This window comes from Rhinoderma darwinii, chromosome 1, assembly GCF_050947455.1.
Source record: "Rhinoderma darwinii isolate aRhiDar2 chromosome 1, aRhiDar2.hap1, whole genome shotgun sequence".
NCBI classification, from domain to species: Eukaryota; Metazoa; Chordata; class Amphibia; order Anura; family Rhinodermatidae; genus Rhinoderma; species Rhinoderma darwinii.
The window spans coordinates 298,888,876-298,914,029 of record NC_134687.1 but is presented as its reverse complement, the minus strand read 5'-3'; the positions used below and the strand labels follow the sequence as shown (position 1 = coordinate 298,914,029).

Genomic DNA, 25,154 nt, shown 5'->3' with positions numbered 1-25,154 from the left:
GTTTAGTCCATGCATATATAGCCTCGTACACCCAAGTAGATGCAAAGGCTGATCCTGCCACCTTAAATCCAGTCCTCTGCCAGATGAGTGGTAAACCTTAAAAAACCAAACAGGTGGATCCCACCATAGGAAACCCCATTTTAAAACAAGGTTTTCAGGGAAAGGGTAGAGGATATCTAAATGTTTTGGTTTTTGAAAAGGTTTGTTAGGGTACTTCCATTCACTAGTTAGGACCACCTAAAAAGAATTGTTAGTGAAGAGAGGCAGAGGCCTCTCTTTAATTTGGAGAGTATCCTTAACTAGGATAAGGCTGTCCGTCAAGTCTCCAATTTTGAGGATTGCAGACTCAGAATCTGACACCTATGGCAAAATTCGCCCAAGGTGCTCACATTTTGTAGAACGTCTAACGAGCCAGTCTTCAGGCTAACGAGGAACACCATTCAGTCGAAGGTGCAGGGCTCTCAGCTGAGCTCTTCTGCACCTTTATTTCAGTGACGGTAGGATCTCAGCACCCAGACCCACACCAATTTAAACTTGTGATGTGTCTCTATGACATAAATTATTTTTTTTTAAAGTGTAGATCCTCTAAAACAGAGAGAAAGGACAAAACAGGCAGGGCAATTGTTCACACACGGATATATACCAGTAAAAAGTGGGGTTGGGTAGTAGAGAAGATCTTTATCTCAACACATACTCGATGAAGGCGACAGATCCTCTCAGCATAGCTCAGAAACTACACAAATCATATAAATCAATGCCTGAAAAGTGAAAGTACAGCGCATATATCCAATTCTGGCAAGGGAATGAACACAGCAACTCATCACTGCTCAAAAATAGGAGTAGGTCATAAAATGACACAGTTTAGGGAGTAAAAATGGCTTCACAGTCTTGCCCAAAGTGCATTCAGAATGTCATCACACGTTCTGGGTGGGTAAACGGTACAGCATCATGTCACAATGTGAGTAGACAAAAGCACATCACATCAAACAATATTAATGTAAATACAGTTACAGCATGACATCTTGCAGTTTAATACACTTTGAATTTTGATTTAAAAATTGAAGTAAATTTCCAGCAAAATGTTTTGCATCTCTCAAATCTTCCCTCAATTACTCACTACCCATGGTGCGAAAATTAACCAAGCCTCTATTCATAAAAAACATTCCCTCTAAAGAATATTTTATTATGTGTGGAGCAAGGCTGCAGAGGGTGTGCTTGTGGTACCCAGTCTGGGCCCATCCATTTATCAAGTTTCTGTCTTGCCCCTTCAAAGTATTACTTATCTAGTTCATCAGAGAAGAAGAGACTGTTCATGAAGAAAAACACTGTTTAGAGATGAAAAGAAATATGAAAACTACCACAAAAAAGCAGAAGACAACGAGATCAATACTATCGCAGGACCGTGAGTTTGGGAGAGGGAGTAAAAGATTTAAACTCACCCAAGCGGATTCTGTAGTCTGATATTAGAGAGTCACACCAGTCAATGGAGCTGCCAAAATCTTTGCGAGCACTTTCCTTAAATTACAGAATGATAGAGAACTCAGAAAGAATGATTGTGCATTACACTCAAGGCCATTTTACAATGGCCAATTATCGGGCAAACTTGGGTTCACAGAACGCTCGTTCACGAGAATTACCCGGTGTTAACAGTGCAACGATCAGCCGATGAATGAGCAAACGATCATAGTGGGGAAAACACCCGTTTTTCTTTTTTTTATGGCTGAATTCAAAGTAAATTATGCTTCACAACCACTAGACAGACTTCAAAGTTAATGGTTTCTACAGAGCAACAGTAACTTAAAGGAATCTTGTACTGGTGACCGATTCTTTTTTTAAAGAGTACCGGTCAGCTCTCCTGACAAGTCTGTTTTAGTAAATACAGTGATCCCTCAAGTTACATTGGCCTCAGGTTAAAATATTTTCAAGATACAGTGGTCTTTCCTGGACTATCGAAACCACATTCAACATACAATGCCACAGACAATGTAGGATCTGCGGCATGTGTAATTGGCTGGAAGATCCAGCCAATCAGCTTGGCCATTTTATTGCACACACTGATTGGCTGTCTAGTACTACATGTCCTGTACTGTTCTTTACCTGCACCAGGATGATCTGCTGTTGGGCACCAGGTGAGGGCTGCCTCGTTTTATTTTTCTGGTATACGGTGTACTGTACAGGACTCTAAAGTGATTTACAGCAGCTCTCTCTGACTTTTATATGTGAGAACTCGCTTTATCTGTATTAGTTATCAGCTTAATCTTTTTTTTTTTTTCTTACTTTGGGAAGACATTTTAGGGTTTTGGAAACAAGTACTAGTTTTACAGAGTTTGTATCAAGTTCTAATATTTTCAACTTACAATGATCGTCCCGGAACTAATTATTATTGTTACTTGAGGGACTATTGTACTATACTATACTATTGTATAGTATTCCGCACTAAACAAGAATTGTGCAGCATCTTTTCTGTTTTGTATCGTTCCGTTATTCCTCCTGGAATTGTATGAATAAAGTGACAACTGGGTGCTATCATTTGCATTCCCAATAGGGTGTGTGCCTATACATTCTGACACTGACATTGTCAGACTGTGTAGAGCAATGATAAACTACCTGCAGCACTCCAACTGTTGTGATACTACAACACCCAGCATGTCCTGACAGCCAACGGCTTTATTATTCCAGTCAAATGCTGTGAATTGTAGTTTCACAACAGCTGTAGTGCCGAAGGTTGCCGACCCCTGGTGTAGAGGCACGACCCATTGACAACGGAAATACAAATGCTAAGTTGTCAACTAAGGTAGAAGAAAGATATTTCAGCAGAATTATTTAATGTGAAATACAAGTATTTACTAAAACAGCCACTGACAAGTCCTCTTCACGTAATAAGCATTTTTCAACGGAAATTAATGGTTATTGCTTCATAAAATGCAGCTGGATTCAAAAACAATCACCCTGAACTTTTAAGCTGGACTTAAACATGCCGTTTTTGTGGCAATTTTTGAACCAAACCCAAGTGGATACAAGAGAGAAGTAGTAACAGTCTTTTTCATAAAATATATATATATATATATATATATATATATATATATATACACACACACACATATACACACATACATATATATACATATATAAAAAAAAAAAAAGTTTCCTTCGTTTTGGAAACACTCCTGTGATTGGCTCAAAAAACTGCATGTGTGATTTCAGCCATATTCAAATTTGCCACGGACTTACCAAAAGCTGCTGCTTTTCTGGACAGTCATAATGCTTTATGGAACGAAGTGCAACTTTAAAACTATATATAAAAAAAAAATAATGTTTTTAAAAATTTGGCATTTTATATTTTTTCAAACTTTAAGCTTTTAAAAGCAATAAAAAGAGACAAACTGAAAGGCAAAAACAGCATAGGATAGAGGGGGAATACTGAGCTCTGGGATATATAGTTGTCCAATTTCATTTAGTATTCTGTGTAAAAGGCTGTTTTCATGCTGCCAGGAATAATTGGGGATGCCGGGGGTAATCTTTCACCAATTAAAGGACCGAGCTCCCATTTTATGTCATAATATTATATTTTAGGGTTTCCTTAGTTCGATATTCTGTACAATAACACGTTTCAGTGGTTTATTCCCCTACATCCTAGACATCATCCTGCAGAGATGATGTGCCATATATCCACATGACCGATGCCAGTCATCACTGGCTACACACTAGCATCACAGCTGAGGCCAGTGATTGGCTGCCACGGTCACGCGGATGTACGGAACCAGAGTACAAAGGGGCTTTTAACAGGCGAGTACCGTTTAATTTTTTTGGGCTTCTAGTTTATTTCATTATCGCACAACCTCTCCAACTAACATATTCACGCCAAATGTAAAAATCGGTCATATTAGTAAACCAAACGTTAGAGCAGTAGCCAAAATGTGATAATTATGGGTTATTTACATACACTTTTCTTTAGACGCAACTATATTTTGCAAAATTCCTACAACAGAAGGATGCTGCCATACTGGTTGTCATCCATGTAAAAATTCTTTTTTTTGTGCCCTGGACCCCTTTGGTAGCGTAGTGAAGCCTAAAAAAAACTGGACACACACACACATTTTACTGACACCCGAACCAAAATCGCTCTCTCTCATATATAAATATAAGGAAAAGAAAATTAATATCTCACCATTTAACTTTCTTTGTAGGATCAGAAATGGACTCCTCTAAAAATATTATAGTTGCCTTCTTGTGTTTTGAGTCCACCAGTTTCACCTGTTACAAGAATACTGTTTAGTGCTTCCAGTGAGCATAAAAAAAGCGCTAAAAAACTATATTATATATTTGTTTTAAATTTATTCTTACCAATGATGGCCAGTAGGGGTACTGCTGAAATTTACACCAGACGAAAGCTCCAGGTTTAATCGCAGCTGGTTCTAAATGAAAATAAATACAATGGTAATTAAATTATGCTAATACCAGACCTAGAGAATAAGACATATGAGACAAATAAGGGGAACTGTGTAAAATTAACCAGGGTATCTTTAGAAGAATGTGATTTAAATGTATAAAAAGCGGTTTAAAGTGGTTGTCCCAGAATCAACAATTATCACCTATCCACAAGATACGTGATCATTTTCTGATCCCACTAATTCCGAAAATTGGGGTCCCGAACCCCCAGATCCTCCTCGCTGTATGCTTTGCAGTGAAGAGGACATTAAATGGAGCTACGGTCGAGCATGCACCCACCGCTCCATTCACTGTCTATGGGACTGACAGAAGCAGGAGAGCGTTGTACTCGACTGTTTCAGTCATTCTCAGACTTTGAATGGAGTGGCAGAGCGCATTCTCGGCCGCCACTCTATTTAATGTCCTCTTCACTGCAGTTGAGCAGTTGGGAGGTACAAGGGGGGGGGGGGGGGGGGTTTGAGACCCCCAGTCTCTCAATCAGTAGGGTCCCAGCGGTGGGCCTCCCGGCAATCAGACAATTTTTACCTATCTAGAGAGCTGGTGAAAACCCCCTGGTGGGTCTTTGCTTGCCACTAGTTAGTGGAAGAGAACAGCTTATTGCTCCGGCAGCCTTCCGATACAGGGGTGGGCCACCAGGAGTTCCTGGGTGAGCACCGCTTACTGTGGCGAAGCAGACTGTCATTGGCTCCACTTACTGTGGTAATCCAAAGGCTGTTCGGGACAACGTCAGCCTGACTTCACTGAATCGCACTGTGACGTCACTGCATTGCGTCGCCTGTGCTGAACAGCAGGCAGAAGACCCAGCATCTTGTCGTGGAAACAGCGTTCGGAGAGTTGAATTATTATTTTTTATTGGCGCAAAGAGAGGCCTAACTACTATATGGGGGACCTTGTTACTGTATGGGGGCCCGCTTCTATATGGGGCACAAGAGTTGAAATTACTACTGTGTGGGTGCACGAATACTGTTCGGTACCTAGAGGGGGCACTAATACTGTTTGGAGGGCAATTTTACTGCATGGAGCCCAAAAGGGGGGTACTATTACTGTGTGGGGCACCAAAATGGGCATTATTACTGTGTGGGTCAATACGGATGCTGCTGAAAAATCAAGGAGTCAGCGATGTATTTTGCTGCTAATTCTGCAGAGACGAATCATGGCTGGAAGAAGTCTTCATGGCGGGCCAGATGAGGAATAAAAGGAAAGTAAACGACTTCAATCAGAGAAGACGTCACCTGTGAGTCATTGGATGTAACTGTACAGTAGTCACTTATATTGTCTGCAGAGAGCCTGTGTAAAACTGGCATCTACCACTATATGGTGGTAATATTGGTCTTTGAATAATACCACTATACGGTTACTGAATAAAAAAAACACTATTCAGTCAGTATGTGGTGGTAATATGTAGTCATGATGCTGCTGTATTATTCAGTCACTATGTAGTGGTAATATGTGGTCATAGTGTGGTAGTATAATTTAGTAACAGTACGGTGGCAGGAGTTGACCCAGGTAGAAAATTTGCCTTGGGGCCGACAGGATTCTAGTTACGCCCCTGAGTGCAAAAGTAGTAAAAATGTAAACTAGACATATTTGGTATCGATGCAGCCATTTTGACCTATAGAATAAAGTTATCATCTTCACTTAAACCGCATGGTGAATACCGTAAAAAAAAATCCAAACGCCAATAGCGGAGTTACAATATTTTTCCACCCCCCCCCCCCATTTCTTTTAATAATAGTTAATCAATCAAGGCTATGTACCACCCAAATGGTGTCACTAAATAACAGAAGAAGCAGGTTTTGTACTATTTTTTTTTTTTTACCAGATTCATCGCAGATATAGCCATGTAGCTGAAGGATGGGCCCCCAAAATCAATTCCACTGGAGGGTCCTAGAGAGACTGTATGGACACACCCCTCTGCTAAGTGGAATGGTAACACTCAGTAATCAATTTATTCATATATTTCCAGGAGAAATAACTGAACAGAAAGCAGAATTCTTAGAAAATAGGGAATGCAAGTATTTACTAAAACAGACATGTCAAGAGAGTGGACAGGTACGCTTTATAGAGAACCTTTCACCTGCCCATACATGTGCAACATGTAATAGGCAGGGCTTCACAAAAATTGTCTCACTTTAAAAAAAAATTCTAACTTCCTCCGTTATTTACATATCGGTGCCGTTCTATTTGGCGCCTGGTATGAAATAAGCCCCTGACCTGTCAATGGGCGTTTCTATCTAACTAAATGGCAAGGGGGCGTGATCTCTTCGCTCGGACACTGTTCAATCATCTACGGACATTGTGAGGACGGCTTGCGCTGTGTTCCCTCCCGTGAGAACACACACAGAGAGCGCTCTCTGCAGAACCACCAGTCTGTGTGTGTTCACGAGAGCTGAAGAGTGAGAGCACACGCGCTCTCTAGCTCTTGCTGTGGCACTGTCCGTAGCGGATTGGACAGTGTCACAGCCATAGTAACACGTCCCCTTGCCATTATATGCCCCATTGACAGTTCAGGAGGTTATTTAAATATCGGGAGCCAAATATAATGGCACCGATATCAAAATAACGGAGGAGGGTAGGAAAAAACTTTAACCCCTTAATGACCGCCGATACGTCTTTTTACGGCGGTCATTAGTGGGCTTTATTCTAGAGCGCCGCCAAACTACGTCGCTGCATTAGAATAAAGTAAACAGAGCAGGGAGCCGTGAAATCTCCCTGCTCTCAGCTGCCAGAAGCAGCTGAGGGCTGGGGGCGTCCCTGCTCTGCCGGGTGAGATCGATATTAGTATCGATCTCACCCGTTTAACCCTTCAGATGCGGTGCACAATAGCGAGCACCGCATCTGAATGGTTTTGCAGAGAGGGAGGGAGCCTCCCTCTCATCTCACTGACACCCGGCGATAAAATCGCTGAGTGTCTGTGTCTTCTATGGCAGCCGGGGGTCTAATAAAGACCCCCAGGTCTGCCTGCAGCGAATGCCTGCTAGATCATGCCGCAGGCATGACCTAGCAGATGCCTGTCCGTTTTAAACGGACAGGCAGTAATACACTGCAATACAAAAGTATTGCAGTGTATTATAATAGCGATCGGAGAATAGGGAAGTCCCCTAGTGGGACTAGTAAAAAAGTAAAAAAAGTTTAATAAAGTTAATTAAAAAAAAAAGTGAAAAAAAAAAAAAATGAAAAACCCAGCTTTTCCCCTTACAAAATGCTTTACTATTAAAAAAAACTACAATAAAGCAAAAAAGTTACACATATTTGGTATCGCCGCGTCCGTAACGACCCCGACTATAAAGCTGTTACATTATTTAACCCGCACGGTGAACGTCGTAAAAAATAAAATAAAAAACAATGGAAAAATTGCTGTTTTCTGTTAATCCTGACTTAAAAAAAATGTGATAGAAAGTGATCAAAAAGTCGCATCTACTCTCAAATGGTACCAATAAAAACTGCAAGTCGTCCCGCAAAAAACAAGACCTTATACAGCTATGCCGACGCAAAAATAAAAAAGTTACAGCTCTTCGAATGTGACAATGGAAAAATGTAAAAAATCGCTTGGACATTAGGGCCCAGAATGCCAGCAGGGGGAAGGGGTTAAAGTGCCCCGGGTTTGTGCAGCCCTCCCCATTATATGATGCACATGTATGGGGAGGTGAAAGGTAAATATTAGTGGAGCTTAAAAAACATGTATGGAGTGCCAATACCATTATTTTAGAGCAGCCAGAGCGGAAAAAAATGCTAACACTTGTTATGCAACATAACAGCTTACCTTTCTGGAGCACAACAACTGGCAGTTGTATATCTTCCTCTGGATCATCATGTGTCGGGAACGCCACATGCACATGTGTACATTCAGGAGAGCTCATTTCCAAAGAGAGCTCAGATGATGATAATCCTGGAGGAAATATTATATAATAAAATTAGAAAGTCACACGAATATAATGAACAATGTGAGGCAAAGTAAAAAACAAAAAAAAACAAACAAGAACATCTATAGCCCCTGTTCACACAGGGATTTTTTGAAAATCTGAGCTTTTTATTGCACAGACGGAATTTTGACCTGCCTGCACACCGTTTACCGCAGCTTTATTTGTCCGCGGCCATTGAGCGCCGCGGGCAAGAAAAACTGTAAAAAATGCTTTCTCTGCCTCACATTGATGTCAATGGGAGGTCAGAGGCGGAAACGACTGAAGAAAGGGCATGTCACTCCTTTTCCCCACGAGCGTTTATTTCCGCTCTCGGGAAAACCACCTCCACCTCCCATTGAAATCAATGGGAGGCGATTTCGGCAGTTTGACGCGGCAAAAAGCTCAGAGTGAACAGGGCCTTAGGTGTCATTAAGCAGTTTAGAAGCTCATATTGAATGTATCTTTTGTCTTTCCATCATCGAAAATATTTTCTTTATTCCACTGACAAAAAGTATTATAATTTAGTGGACACAACATTTTGCCATAGGAATCGAAGCAGAACAAATAGGATAGGAATTGAGCCGTTTCTGTGCAATATAAGAAATTGTATCTGCGGTTACATGGAAACGATCAATAAACAAAGTCTCTGCTGTTGATGGATCTTATTAGGTGTCTTTATACTATTGTACACTGAAATGATTAGATATACTCTTCTGAATGGGCTTTGGATCGGATTGGCTCTTTATCACCTTAGTACAAACCTGAAGTTCAACTATTTTATCAAATACAGGTATTGGGTATTCAAGTGTTATCAGACCATTTTGACGCTTATGTATTATGGTATAGTCACATGTGCCAGTAGCGTGACACACAGCAAAACCACGTGTTTGGTCAACCAACTGTTGAGGTCTTCGGCTGTGGGGTTTTACAAGTGAAACAGGTTTTATTGTGTAAACCTCTAAAACTGCAGTAAAATACAGGCTGTTTTGTCGCAAGGTTTTTGACCTTACAACACACTACTGGCACGTATGAATACATCCTCAAGGAGATCGGCTCCACAGTTTAAGGCTAAATTCAGACTTTGTATTTTGCGGTGATTTTGTGCAGATGTCCAGATGTTTGTACAAATATTATTATTCACATTCTGCATTCACAACCATGCAATTTTCAGGGCTTGCGGTGCTGAAAACTAAAAAACAGCAAGAGCCATTTGCTGCAATGCTGGTGTTTCCTCACTGACCTCAGCATGGAAAACCGCATGCAAGAACCAGTATCGTGATTGTAGTTTTCCATAGCAGTTCTAGGACAATTTAACGTTTTTTGTGACAAAGATCACAACTGTATTTACGAACATCATTTATTACTGAGCGGTTTTGGTGTGGCTGTGAGCGGCACCGATCAGTGCGAATAACTTACAGTTCTAAATAAAAAATATAATATTAAAAGGGGTTGTCCGAAGATTAAATGTTATCCCGTAACCACAGGATAGGTGATAACATGCTGATTGGTGGGGTTCTGACCGAAGGGACCCCCCCCCCCCGATCACGAGAACGGGGGTCCCGTTCCTCCAAATTAATGGTGCAGCAGGTTCAGAATGTGCACTGCTGCTCCAGTCACTGTCTATAGGACTGTCAGAGATAGCTGAGCACTGGACTCTATCTCCGACAGTCCTATAGACAGCGACTGGAGAAGCAGTGCACACATTCTCAACCTGCTCCTCCATTCTTTTGGAGGAACGGGAGCCCCTTTCTCGTTATCCGTTCACTGTGCAGTAAAAAAAACCAAAAAAAAAACCAAAAACACACGTTAGCTTTATCAATACGATTACAGCGATGCCAAATTTATTTTATATTTTGTAAAAGTAGTAAAACCTATACTACTTTTACAAAATCTAAAAGAATTTGTTCAAAAAAAATTTTTTTTTATGTGTTGCCATATTCTGAGAGCCATAACTTTATTTTTTATTTTTCCCGTCTTTGGAACTATGTGAGGGCTTGTTTTTTGTGGGGCAAACAGAGTTATCATTGGTACCATTTTGGGGTAAATATGAATTATTGATCACGGTTTACGACTTTTTTGGAAGACAAGGTGACCAAAAAACAGAAATTCTTGCATTCCCATTAGATTTTTTTTTTATGGCGTTGATGATTTTTTTTTAAACTTTACTAAAATAACTGTAGGTACCTTGTAGGTAATGCCACACAGCACCCCCTTGTACATAGCTTCCCCCATAGATGGGGTCCTTTAAGTCAGGGACTTCTCCTGGAGAGGAATCCCCGGCCACAGCTTCGGTCGAAGCTGTGGCTAGGGATTCCGCTCCTACAGGAAGCCACAAAATACCTTCCTCCTACATTACAGGCGGTGGGCCGGGCAGATGTTTCATGAGCTCTTCAGAGTTTCGCCTCTAATCCCACTTCCTGTAAACACAGTTGATCATAGTACACGCCCCCTCCTCCTCGGCCATGTTACGGCCATTCTAAGATGTGTGAGGAGGCGTGGACGACGAGATATGAGGGCGGCGCCTGTACTATGATGGATGACGCTCCGTGTCTTTGATCATCCAGCACTTCCGATTGAACAGAGGCACGGCGCGTCATCAACTATGTTTACAGGCAGTGGGACCAGAGGATGAGCTCTGAAGAGCTCATGAAACATCCGCCCGGCCCACCGCCTGTAAATGTAGTTGATGGCTATGCCTCTGGCTTACCCAGAAGTACTGGCTGAGCAGAGACATGGAACGTCACCGGGAAAGAAAAATTTACTCTGGGAGCAGTCACGTGACCGAACATTGTAAGTCGGTAACGCTGCCATATTTAAACATATTCTTATAATTAGAAAAGTAAATGTAGATGACACATTAGGTTATAATAAAAACAAAATGTATTCCTGGCCAACCCCTTTAAGTAATCAAAAGAGCCATAACTTTTTTCGTCAACATAGCCATATGAGGGCTTGTTATTTGTGGCATGAATTGTATTTTAACGCCAATGAACTTTTGACAGCAGCGGCCAGCGAGGGGTGAGTAGAGTTCAATAGGTGAAATGCGGGTGACAGATTCCCTTTAATGTACAATAAAATGTACTGAAAACAATTGTGGAGTGGAATGGAAAAAAAACCTGCAATTCCCCCATAGTTTTTTTAATTTAGATTTTACGGCATTCACCATGCAACAAAAATGACATAACTAATCTGTGTGTTGGTACAATTATGGCGATACCAAATTTATATTTTACTACTTTTACTAAATAAAAACAATTTGTTAAAAAAGCAGTCAAACCATCAGCGACTTTTAATGAATAATACTGTGCACGACAAGGGAAACTAGCGCATGCGCAGTGCCGTGTGCAGTGTTAGGCTACAGTCACAAGACAGTGAAAAACGTCCGTTTTCAGAACAATGAAGTTCTATGGGTGAATACTGGCCGTCAAAAAATAAATGTCTTATTTTTGGCCGTTTTCATGGCCATATAACTCAATGGATCAGTTTTTAAACTGACGTTATTCAGGAATCAATCCTTGAGACAGCTGTTAAAAACAGATTCTGGTCAAGAGGATTCCTAGGGAACAGCGCTACTTTAAGCGCTGACCCCGGGGAAGCCCATGACTATTAAGTCCCCGGTCAGAGAATCGCAAATTCTCTGGTCGGGGACTCCTGTCTTAGGAAACCCCACATCCCCCCTGTTGATAGCGCCACACACGCCCAACTGGGTAGCTAGCGCTGCACCCATGCTCTGGCTGAGGATTCCGCTCCTAGATGGAGACCCAATAGCACTATCTACATGGGGAGTGTAGCGCTATCTATCCGGTGGGGGGTGTGGCACTATCTATAGTGGGCATTGTGGCACTATCTACATGGGCTCTGTGGCGTTTTCAGGGGGTTTGGACAAAAAAAACAAAAACCCTGACAAATGTAATCCATCCGTTTTTTTTCTTTTTTAACGGCCATGAAAAACAAAAAAGAGAAACGAATGGCAAAAGGCCATTAAAAACGGATAGACGGATTGGAAATGGATGAAAATTTGGAGACACACTGATGCAAAATGCCCATGAAAAACGGACAGTTGATCCGCTTTTATTTAACGGCCATTTTTTTTCACCTTATTCAATGAAGGCTGCTGATGAACAGGTGTGGTCACATGCCACTTCATCAGCGGCCATGTTTGAACCTGAGCCCCATACAGTGATGAAGATTGGACTACACAAGGGGGCAGCACTATAAAAATCCTGACACCGGCAGAGCTTTAAATAACATTATATTAGTAAGTGACTATGTGCTGTTTCCAGAACATTTCAAATAGAAAATGATAAAGTGGCCAGCCCCTAAAAGTTTAACAATGCTACCTTTTTCCTCTTCAAAGTCTGGCATGCGGTTCTTCAAATATTTGTGCACTTTATGGCTACTTTCTTTCTCTGTGTCAGTTTCTGAAGATGAAGCCGGCAAATGAGTATTGGACTCTTGAACTCCTCTTTTTCCAACAAGATGTAATCTGCGCTGTACAGGACGCTGCTTAGTCCCCTTCTGCCCCCTTGTATTCTGGGACATTGTCAAGGAATCTAAATCCTTGGCCGTGTTGCTAGAGCCCTTTAATTTGCCCACTGAAATTTTACTCTTTTTAGATTTTTGATCATCTGCAAGAGATACACCATCGCAAAAGGTTTCTTCTCCACATAAAGGTTCAACTTGATGTGGCCTTTTTTTGCTCATTTGTCTATGACCTATGGGACTCCCTGAAATATGTTGTGCAATGCTACGTTTAGTTGGAGAAACTCCTGTTTTATTTGTTGTATATGGAATTTCCAAAGCATCTTTAGAAACCGCTGCATCAGGCGGTTTCAGTTTCTTCTTATCACTTCCGTCAGAACTTTCTCTCTCTTTTCCTTTAGTTTTATTTGGTCTAGTAGTTATTCCATGAGATTTAGTGTTTTTTTTGTTGATGCCTGTCTCTTTCTGTTCATATGCTCGGGTGCTGGATGAACTTGTGCCCTGAGATGCTGAGAAAGAAGGTGGTTTCATCATGTCCACAGCATTCTTTATAGCCCTCCGATAGGTTACATCTTCAGTGGTGGAGATCAACTTTTTAGTTCTGTCTGGTTAAAAAAAAAAAAAAAGATCAGGCACCAATCAAACACAGAGACTGCACAGATAAATATGTCAATTTGAGTAAAACGTCCTAACCAAAATTAGGACAAATGTACAGATTTTGTTACACAGAAATTTAATATCAGTCTTTCGGCAAGGCCGGTCTTTCCGCTCTACTGCACCCACTGATCGGCATTCCGAACTCTTGCCACGTGCAATATTCAAAACAGATGCCTCTTAGCCTAATTAGACAAAACAGACCACATTACAACGTGGATGAAGCCACGTAGTCTGTTCTTGTTCTCCTTATGGAGTTCAGCTTTGGGTTCCACACTAAAAATTATATAGGAGAGACTGAGATTGTACAAAGGCAGGAAACTTGGAATTGTTTGGGAAGCCTCATGTGCATGGCCTGTGATCAATGTTTCCTCTAAGGGTATGTTCACACAGTGTTTTCAGATGTTTTTCGGGCTGTAAACGTCCTGAATAACGGCTGAAAAATCGGAAGCAGAACACCTCCAAATATCTGCCCATTGATTTCAATGGGAAAAAAACGGCCTTCTGTTCCGACGGGGCGTTTTAAAAAAAAAAAAACGGCCGTAAAAAAAGTGCATGTCACTTCTTCAGCCGTTTTTAGACCCGTTTTTCATAGATTCTATAGAAAAACAGCTCCAAAAACGTCCGTCAAAAAGGCAATGAAAAAAGCGACTTGATTAAAAAACGTCTTAAAATCTGGAGCTGTTTTCCCTTGAAAACCGCTCCGTATTTTCAGACGTTTTTTATTTTGTGTGTGCACATATCCTCAGTCTTGGCAGCTCCTGAGCAGGGCAAGTCTCCATTAATGGTGGGAGATCTGATGACCAAATGTAATACCCCCAGAAAACATTAATATAGCAACTAAATAAGAGAAAACTTATTTGAAATTAGTTTTAATTACTTTTTTAAATACTATAATATTTCAAATCCACCAGTAAAATAGACAGTTATAAACACCAACAGACCCCCCTGCAGATAGCGCCATCAGCCCCCTTGTATATACTGCCACAGCAATCCCTCTCCCCTTGTATATACTGCCACGCAGCAATCCCCCCTGTATATACTGCCATACAGCCCCCCTCCCCTTGTATATACTGCCACACAGCCCCCCTCTCCCCTTGTTAAAAACAGATTCTAGCCAAGAGGATTCCTAGGGCACAGCGCTACTTTAAACGCTGACCCCGGCACACAGTAATCCCCCCTCCCCTTGTATATACTGCCACGTAGCAATCCCCCCTCCCCTTGTATATACTGCCATGCAGCAATCCCCATCCCCTTGTATATACTGCCACGCAGCAATCCCCCCTCCACTTGTATATACTGCCACACAGCAATCCCCCTCCCCTTGTATATACTGCCACGAAGCAATCCCCCCATCCCTTTTTATATACTGCCACACAGCCCCCTTCCCATTGTATATACTGCCACACAGCAATCCCCCCTCCCCTTGTATATACGGCCACACCGAATCCGCTCTCCCCTTGTATATACTGCCACATAGCAATCCCCCTCCCCTTGTATATACTGCCACACAGCAATCCCCCCTCCCCTTGTATAAACTGTCACACAGCAATCCCCCCTATCCTTGTATATACTGTCACACAGCAATCCCCCTCCCCTTGTATATACTGCCACACAGAAATCCCCCCATCCCTTTTATATAGTCACACAGCAATCCCACCTCCCATTGTATATACTGCCACACAGCCCCCTCCCATTGTATATACTGCCACACAACAATCCCCCCTTCCCTTGTATATACTGCCACACAGCCCCCCTCATTGCATATACTGCCACACAGCAATTCCCTCTCCCCTGTATATAATGCTACACATCAATCCCCCCCCCTGTATAGTACCACAAAGCAAGGTTCGCGGGCGGACTGTGGAAGGTGCGCGCCCGCAAACCTTTTAGGGAGCACTGCCCGTGATTACGGCCGCGGACTGTCACCCGCATTATAAATTTGAGGCGCACGGTCCGTAAATCAAAAATATAATAGGACATGTCCTATTTTATGTGGGTCATTTCTAGGGCCCGGACACCTACCCGGCTATGACGTAGCCATACATCAAATGTCGGGAAGGTGTTAAAAAAACAAAAAGTTGTGTCCCCCCCCCCCCCCCATATTCTGAAAGCCATAACTCTTTTTTTTTTTGGGTCTATTGTGTGGTGTGAAAAATACAATGGAGCGGACCTCAATAGTTGGTGGGCGTGCAACAGTTAAATTCAAAAAAGGCTGCCTGCCGGCAGAAATAAGCCCTGTTTTCCAACCATTATTAAAGAGTAAAAATAAAAAAGTCTTTATTCAATTTGCAACAAGGACAGACGAAATTTAAAAGTTAATGTCCATTTCTGACAGCAATTAGCACAGTGCCAGACGTAAGAGCTCTGTCTAGAAAGGGTTAAGTACCACAACCACAGAGCGCTACATGCAGTTAGTTATTAGTTAGATTCAAAGGTGTCAATAGGACAATTATTAAAATAAAGGTAGAAGCCCCCCCCCCCCCGACATGTTTCGCTACGATGTAGCGTCCTCAGGGGTATCGGGGCCAATGACCTTGTGGTGTGAGGGCTTACATTTTGCAGGACGAACTGTAGTTTTTATTGGTACATACGACTTTTTGATCACATTCTTGTATATATTTTTAATTTTTTTTTAAGCACTAATGTGACCAAAAAACAGCGATTCTTGAGGTTTTTTTTACAGCGTTCACCTTGCGAGTTATAAATTTTTTTTATATTGTAATAGTTCAGACGTGGCGATAATTTTATTTGTTTTTACATTACTTTAGAGGAGAAATGGGAAAGGGGGGCTAATGGGCTGTCTGAGAGGGCTGTCTCCTCTTTCGCTATTGACCGCGACATTTAAGTGATTAAACTGCCAGGAACACGCAGTTCCTGGCCATAAGAGCAGGGTGTCTTTTGTAAAATACAGCTGACACCTGCAGCATATGGACCGCCAAAACACATATGAAGTCGCCCATTGATTTCAATGGGAGGCAGATGCATTTGGCCGCTCTTGGAAAATAAAAACCTGGGATGTCCTTTCTTTCCGCCCATTGAAATCAATGTGAGGCAGGAAAAACCGCGTTGCTCTGAGCTTCAATGGCTGCGGGCGAAAAATGCTGCTAAAAGATACGGAAAAATAGTGCAGGCCGTTCAAAATTTGCCTCAAAATTCCTGAACGAATTTTAAGGCCCTGTTGATACAGCGGAAACCGTGGCAAAAAAACTGCCGTAATTGCATCCCATTGATTTCATGGGAGGTGGAGGAGTTTTTTTCCCACGAGAGGAAAAAAACGCTTGCGGGAACAGAAGAGACATGCCCTATCTTGAGGTGTTCTCTGCCTCAAAAACCCAATTGAAATCAATGGTAGACAAAAAATACTGCGAGCCGTTCGAGGCGTTTTTTTTTTAGACGTTTTTTTTTTCCTTGTGCCTGTTGAAGAGGTAAAAGTGGCACAAAAAGGCGACAAAGCAGCCTGTGGTGCAAAACTAATTAAAAAATAAAATAAAATCCGGAGCTGATTTTTCGAAAAATCAAAACCGCGTGTCATAAGGATGGCATATGCGTGAAAATCACGCTGCCGCGCACCAAACACTTATGACACATGGAACTGAAACGCGCAAAAAACGCAGTGTTTTTTGCACGCGCAAAATGCACACGTTTCGTGTGAATAAGCCTTAGGCCCCATGCACACGACCGTGCCCGCAATCGCGGCCCGCGATTGCGGGCACGGCCGGCCGCTGACTGACAGCCGCATTTTCGGGCCGTGCTCCCATACAAAGTATGGGAGCACGGCCCGCAAAATGCGAAAGAACGGACATGTTCCATATTTCCACGGCACTGACACCCTTCCGTAGTGCTACGGAAAGGTGTCAGTGTTCAATTTTGCTGTCGTGTGCATGGGGCCTTAGAGATAAAGTCTGCAGAGGGAAAAGCGGCTAAATAATGCAGAATACAAGTCATTTAATGTACACACATATGACAGCTTATTCTGAAAAGTCACCTAAAAAGTAAAGTACGCTTTAAGCCATTAGCATAATAAATACATTTAGCAGCTTCCTCTGCATATGGACAGCTAATTGGCCTGTGTCCACACATGCTGAGCAACAGTGAATATAATTGGTCAAAGCGCTCACAAGCTAAAGCCTTTAGTCAGTAACCGGAAAATGTGTTTATTTTATTTAAAAAACAGCTCGACAGGACACTAAAAAAGTAATAAATATAATTTAACTGAACACACGTGAGAATATATCGTAATACAATTACAACTCATAACACAAATGCTCTTTAAGGATTCCACCGGATAGGCCATCAGCATATAATCAGTGCGGGTCCAACACCAGAACCCCGCACCGATCAGCTGCTCCGGTGGCCTGCGCGCACCGGATGTTATGGCACATTATGTAATGTACGGAGCAAGAAGCAGTTGGCTCCGAACATTGAATAGCAGCCGTGCTGCCAAACTGCAGCTCTGCTCCTATTCACTGGAATAGGAACAGAACTGCAGCACTGAAGCTTTGTCGCAATTTCATGACCGGAGCCTTCTGCTTCCAGCATGGATGTCCGATGCTCGCAAGTCAAAGCGGCTTAACAGTAACAGTGCGGGCTCCAGGTGTCAGACCCTCACAGCTCACGTACTTGTGGATAGGTCATCAGTTGTCCGGTAGTGGACAACCCTTTTAATCATGTTTTACCTAGTTGGTCACTAATCTTCTGTAGTTCGTCCTCCAGGAAGGGTTTTGTATCAGTCAAACTCACATCTATCCTTGAAAAGAATGTGAAATAATAAAGGAAGTAATTCAACAGCATAAAGAGACAATATGACAAGTTACATCTAAAAGTTGTAACTCCCTTCATTGAAACTAATTTACAACGTATGATTACATGAATGGATTTAAATATTCATACATCTTATATTAAAGGGGTTGTTCAGTCACAAAACATTGATGGCCTATCCTCAGGATAGGCTATAAATATGTGATCGGCTGGGGTCTGACTTACAGCACCCCCGCCGATCAGCTGTTTCGCCTTCATTTCCTTTACTGCTCACACGTGTACCGCCGTCACACTCGTAGAAGTGGTATAAAAAGGTATTCCAGCCTTCTCCCACTGATTCAGAGCGAGCAGCAAAGGAAATAAAGGGGAAGCAGTGCCAATACAACCCCCTAAAAACAGCTGATCATCGGGGATTCCAGGAGGCGGAGATTCAGCGCAGATAACCGATGTCATCTTGCGCCTTTAATTTTTCCCCGGTTTCAACTGTATCTGCGTCATTAGCAGATACAGTTGAATCCAAATGGTAGAGCAGGGAGCAGTCAGCTCCCTGCTCTACCATTCACTATGTAACGCCCACCGTTCGGTGCAGACAGGCGCAATGACGTCACTGTCTTGTGCCGGTCTATGCCAAACTGTGAGCGACTCAGGACAGACAGACGCGAGGCAGTGACGTCATCGCATCGGTCTGCACCGAGCCACACCGACCGGAGAGATCTCTACCACTTGCCATGGGATTGGGAGGAGTATGTATTTTATTAGCCACTATTGGGGCATTAAACTGTCTGGGGGCATTTGTGGGGCAGCAGTGTCAGGGGGTATATTATATCCAGTAGTATACAGCAGGCTCAGGGGATATATATTAATTCAATGGCATGGCACGTAAATAGGGGGGAGTGGTATGCAAAAAGGGGCCTGGCCTATATAATCGTTCATAAATTTTAATTGAGGTTACATGTTCAATTAATTGTGATCATAATCGCCCAGCCCTAGTAGGTACCACCTCAGGGACCCACACCTCTCTGAAGAACAGGGGTCTCCCCACTGCCCTGGTAAGATGGCCGCCAGATCCAAGTGGAGAATGAATGGAGAGATGGCTGCAGTATGTGGACTTATACCTCTCAAACATTTATGGCATATCTTGTCACTGCGCCATAAATGTCTGAGATGGGAATACCCCTTTTAAGTAACAATTTTATTTTATTTCCTTTAATAAAAGGGTATCTTTTCCACGCACATAAACCGGTCATTGTTATCACACTATAGATTTTGCCTGGGGTTAGGCCTCTCTACAACTGTCTAATCTTCCTTACTTCGCAGCTGCCACTTCAGAGATCTATGACACTCTTCAGCTAGTCAGCGAGCTGCCCAGGAGTCAGCAAAGGAGATAAAAGTAAAATTTCATTAATCCAGAACCAGACTGCTCGAAAACCCCGATAATCCAACATGCAGCAAAAATAGTCCCATGTCAGATTAACAAAACTACCAGATACTCCAACACTGCCTTAGGGTCCAAAGTGATGATCCAACTCGTAACAAATCTGTGTTGGCCCCTACATTCCATGGAAAGTGGTTACCTTTAAAATCACTTACTACAACAAATTCAACACACCTCAAATACAAAACTGTAATACCTTCTCATCATGCAAAGTACAAGTCTGAAAGGACTTCTCATGTACCCAATACATAAAATAAACAAGTGGGCGTTGGTCGACATGGACTACATGAGAAAAGTTCCAAGCACACTTTTGATGTTATTTGATCTTGAAGTTCAGTTTCACGGAGGTGTAGTGCATGCCACTCAAAATTCTCTCAACTGCTGCTTAGCAACATACACTCCTCAACATTGAAATTGCAACACCAAGAAGGAAAAGTTTTGGAATTGTGGAAATCACAGGATCGATAGACATGTAAATAATATGCAAATGATGAATAAATCAAGATGTTTGGAATATTTTGTTTCCATTTTTTTAGTATCGAGTAGGAGCGCCACGCGCAGAAATACTCGCACTTACACGTCTTGGCATGCTAATAATGAGGTTATTAATGGTTGTAGGAGGAATGTTATGCCACGCTGAATACACTTGGGCATGCAAATCATCCAGATTGGCTGCTGACAGCTCCATTTGCAATTGCCAACCAATGATGTCCCAGATGTTCTTGAAGGGAGACAAGTCCAGAGACGCTGAAGGTCATGGTAGCAGATTTAGGCCACGCAGTAGGACGAGCAACACACAGCCTGGCATTGTCCGGTTGAAAAACTGCTTCTGGGACACTTTGGAGAAATGGCCGTACTACTGGTTCCACGACCAAATCAATGTAACGCTGAGCTGTTGGTGTACCTGAAAAGAAGACTAGAGGGGTCCGGCTACCGTACATCACCGCCACACCATAACCCATATACCCCATACCATAATCCCGGGAGTAGGACCGGCCTTGTGAAGGCCTCTTAATGGCATTGCCCACGTGGTCTCCAGACCAATCTGCGACTATCATTTAGTCTGAGACAAAAGTGGAACTTATTGCTGAAAAGGATAGACTTCCATTCCAGCCTCCATTGCAGTCTTGGTGTGCACCATGATACCCTTTGAAAGCGGTGGTGTGTGATCAATGGAACACCTGTAGCTGGATGTCTGGCTCGTAGCCCAATGTAATGCAAACCACTTCTGATGGTTTGTGTTGACACTTGTTTCCGACCTAGGCTTGGGATGTAACATTCAATTTCACTTGCAGTACAGAATGTATCACTATGCGCCATTCTTTCAATCAGATGACCCATCCGTGTAGAGGTTGAGGTCATTCCCGTTCATTTTTGTTCTCTCAACTTCTGATACACACAACGTTGAACAGTGCTGACCTCTCGGCCTAGTTGTTTAGCGATCTGGCGGAGTGATAAACCAGGGTCTCGCAGTTCAAGCATTCTGTCCCTTTCAGTTTGTGACAAGTGGCGATAACTGGCATATTGACGAACAGGAGGCGTTCCACACCACTTGATTTTTGAGGTGTCACGTGGCTAAAAAAAAACAAAAAAAAAAAACCCCCTTTGCTTTCAATCTGGCTTTTCTGCCCCTTTCACATGCCACAGATTGGAGCTAGGTACTTGTAAATTTGATCATTTGAAGATCTTAGCGACACCGGCTATTTATACGATTTGCATAACCTTACGGCTTGTCCTTCTTGGTGTTGCAATTTCAATGTTGAGTAGTGTATAATAAAAAAAAAGCTGCTCATATCAGGACCAGTATATGACAAACTGGCAACTTCCCATCCGCTGATAAGGAGCAACAGAGACAATTCTAAGTGGACCTACACTTCAAAGTCAATATGCACAAAACTCTGTGTGCCGAGACCCCAAAAGACAGCCAGAAAAAAGCGTCTTCATAGTACTGTGCTTCTCCTGAGAGAGAGAGATGCTCTGCAGCCATAGACGTTGGAATTAAGAAATATCATTGGTTAAGTACTGTACGTTGTATTTATTGAAATTGGAGATTTACTCAACTGTTTTTTTATGGAAAATATCTCAACACTCAATCTGCATTTGTTGGACGAATGTTTGGGTCGTGACAACACCTGATTAAGAAGAAAAGATCATGTTACAACCACAAATTCTTACCTTAAAGGGGTATTCCGGTTGTAACAAGTTATCACCCATCCACTGGATAGGTGATAACTATTAGATCGGTGATGGTCTGACTGCTGGGACCCCCACTGTTCGCCAGAATGAGGGGATAGGTGATAACTTGTTACAACCAGAATACCCCTTAAGGGCCAGTTCCCACTGAGTTTTTTTACCCGTTTTTTGACGTGGAAACCGCGTCGGAAAACGCTCCAAAAAATGGCCGAAAATGCCTCCCATTGATTTCAATGGGAGGCGGAGGTTTTTTTTTTCCAGCGAGCGGAAAAACCGGCTCGCGGGAAAAAGAGGAGACATACCCTATCTTCGGGCGTTAACGCCTCTGACCTTCCATTAACATCAATGGGAGGAAGAAAAAGCATATGCCCGCGGGCGAAAAACGCAGCGAAAATCGGCGGGCAGGCAGGCAGAGGAAAATCTGGCTCAAAATTCCAAACGGAACTTTGAGGCAGATTTTCCTCCTGCAAAAAAACTCTGTGTGAACCCAGCCTTAACGTGTAAAAAATTTAAATGATACCGTTTCATTTTCACTGAAAAGCCACTATTTTAAATCGTAATAATCTTAAAAGTAATAATATGAAATGTTAAATACTTTTGTGTCAAAAAAGACAAAAGTATAATAGTAATAAAAGTATAAAAGTAATAATAAAATAGTAATAAAAGTATAAAAGTAATAATAAAAAGCAAACATTTCTTTGTTGTTAACTATATTGTATACCAACGAGAAAAAAAAAAAAAGGAGGACACGGTCCCGCACATCCAGTTTTTACAGTGATCTATTGCGGTTGCGAAGCAAAAATATATATATATAAAAAAATGAACAGGAGCTTCTCAATGCACAGTTTGATCAAACTGAAAAGGACAGTATATATTCTCTTCTTGATATATATTAACTACAGTGCATTGTATAGATTCATGTATCCAAAATAATTTTCTATAAAAGGTCAATATATTTAAAAAAAAAACAAAAAAAACACCAGTAGTACGTATTGAAGGCAAACAATTTACTATGGAAGGTCCTAGATACAAGGCCCTGTTCACACGGACTATTTTGGCGCGGAAACAGCTCTGCAAAACTCGTCAAAATCTGGCCGAAAATGCCGCCCATTGATTTCAATAGGAGGCGGAGGCGCTTTTTTACCACGAGCGGAAAAACCGCCTCGGGGTAAAAAGCGACATGACCTATCGTGAGGCGGTTTCCGCCTCCAAAACCCCATTTCAATCAGTGAGAGACGGGGAAAAAACGCCTCGACGAGTGTTTTGACGCGTTTTTGTCAAACCACTGTGCAAAAAACGTCTGGAGCAGTTTTTGCAGGAGGAATTTTCCTCCTGCAAAAAACTCAGTGTGAACAAGGCCTAAAAGTTGCAGCTTCTTCCTCAGAGATCGTCACATGCTGCAGGCCCTGGCTGCTGTAATAAAGTGAACTACTATATATTTTTTGGAATTTTCCATCATGATCTCCATTGAAGAACACTATAGTCACATAATGGCTGCCCCAAGGAATCAATTGAGAACATTCAACAGCACAGTAACTATTGACAAAATAGACTAGAGGATTAGGCGGGATTCACACGACCGGGTCGTTCCCGAGCCCGAGTGTCGGCCGGTAAAATCGGCCATTTTGCATTAAGTTCTGCATCCGTGCCGGGCAGATCCGGACAGTGACATCAGCGGCAACTCCTGAAGGGGAATCCCCATGTGTTCGGGGATTCCGCTTCAGGAGTTTCCCCTGATGTCACTGCACAGATATGGACAGAGACATCAAACGCTCTGTCCAGGAGCGGAATCCCCGAAAACATGGGGATTCCGCTCCTTCAAGGAACTAAAGTGCGGCTAGCACATAGCAGAGCGGGGAGATACCTCCCCGCTCTGCTATAGTGGCGTCGCTACAGTAGTAGCAGCAGCAGCTGCTAGCGGCGCCATCGAAGGGGTCGCCGGGCCAGGGTGCTTTTCAAGCAGGGGAAGGGAGCCAGCGCAGCTGTACACCCCGGCCCTGCCACACAGTGTACAGCGATGCCATTCGTCAGAATGGCATCAACTCCTCCTCCTCACATGCACTCTGCGCTGTGAGGAGGAGATAGAGCGCAAGCTCCGGAAAACCCGGCCATCACTCGGGACACATCCCGGTGACGGCCGTGTATTACCCGGCCCCATAGACTTCTATGGGAGCCTGGCGGCCGGGTACCCGGGCGAAGATAGAGCATGTCCTAAAATCGGTCGTGTGAATAGCCCCATTAGGGGTCTATTATTCCTAATGCAGCCGGGTGCCGGCCGATTTATGAACGGCCGGCACCCGGCCGGGAAACCCTGCCGTGTGAATGAGGCCTTATTGTCCTTTTAAAGTGTATTGACAAAACAATTCCAGTTTAGGGTCAGTTCACACAGAGTTTTTTTTTTTACATGTTTTATGACGCGGAAACTGTGTTGGAAAACGTGCCAAACGGCTGAAAATGCCTCCCTTTGATTTCAATGGGAGGTGGAGGCGTTTTTTCCCCCTGCCGAGAGCGGAAAAACAGTCTTGCGGGAAAAAGAAGCGACATGCCCTATCTTCGGGCGTTTACGTCTCTGACCTCCCATTGTTATCAATGGGAGGCAGAGAAAGCGTATTTCGTGGCGTTTTCACCCGTGGCACTCAATGGCCGCGAGCGAAAAACGCAGCAAACGGCGTGCAGGCAGATCAAAATCTGCCTCAAAATTCCAAACAGAATTTTGAGGCAGAATTTTCTGCCTGCAAAAAACTGTGTGAACTCACTGCCTAATTAGCGTTAGGCCAAACTCTCAATCAATAGCTATTCCTACCGGCCTGCCCGTATAAACACTCGGATGAGCGTGCTTGTGTACTTTATGGGGAGAGGGGAATACACCGTGTTCCAAATTATTATGCACATTGCATTTAAGTGTCATAAACATTTAATTATTAGTTTTTCAATTAAACTCATGGATGGTATTGCGTCTAAGGGTATGCGCACACGCTAGCTTCCTTTTACGTTTGAAAAGACAGACTGTTTTCAGGAGAAAACAGCTGCGTCGTTACACACGTAAATGCTCCTCCTCGCATTATGCGAGGCGTCTTTGACGCCCGTAATCTTGAGCTGCTCTTCAATGACTTCAATGAAGAACGGCTCAAATTACGTTGCAAAGAAGTGGCCTGCACTTCTTTGCCGAGGCAGTCAATTTACGCGTCTTCGTTTGACAGCTGTCAAACGACGACGCGCAAATGACAGGTCGTCTGCACAGTACGTCGGCAAACCCATTCAAATGAATGAGCAGATTT

The 25,154-nt window shown here is 42.8% G+C and overlaps 1 protein-coding gene across 12 annotated transcripts in view; it reads right to left on the bottom strand.

Moving 5' to 3' along the window:
* The window catches only part of PWWP3A (PWWP domain containing 3A, DNA repair factor), a 66,286-nt gene that overhangs the window by 9,986 nt on the left and 31,146 nt on the right, over positions 1–25,154 (bottom strand). For 3 of the 12 annotated variants that reach the window (XM_075825390.1, XM_075825389.1, XM_075825391.1), the window contains 8 exons: positions 21,745–21,815; positions 18,167–18,237; positions 12,692–13,438; positions 8,213–8,338; positions 4,345–4,415; positions 4,169–4,254; positions 3,232–3,292; positions 1,440–1,515 (listed from right to left, as the gene is read on the bottom strand). In XM_075825390.1, coding sequence (XP_075681505.1) covers positions 1,440–1,515; positions 3,232–3,292; positions 4,169–4,254; positions 4,345–4,415; positions 8,213–8,338; positions 12,692–13,438; positions 18,167–18,237; positions 21,745–21,815 — 1,309 coding nt within the window. The remainder of the gene's footprint in view (positions 1–1,439; positions 1,516–3,231; positions 3,293–4,168; positions 4,255–4,344; positions 4,416–8,212; positions 8,339–12,691; positions 13,439–18,166; positions 18,238–21,744; positions 21,816–25,154) is intronic. The other 9 variants (XM_075825393.1, XM_075825392.1, XM_075825394.1 and 6 more) reach the window with 4 other exon arrangements.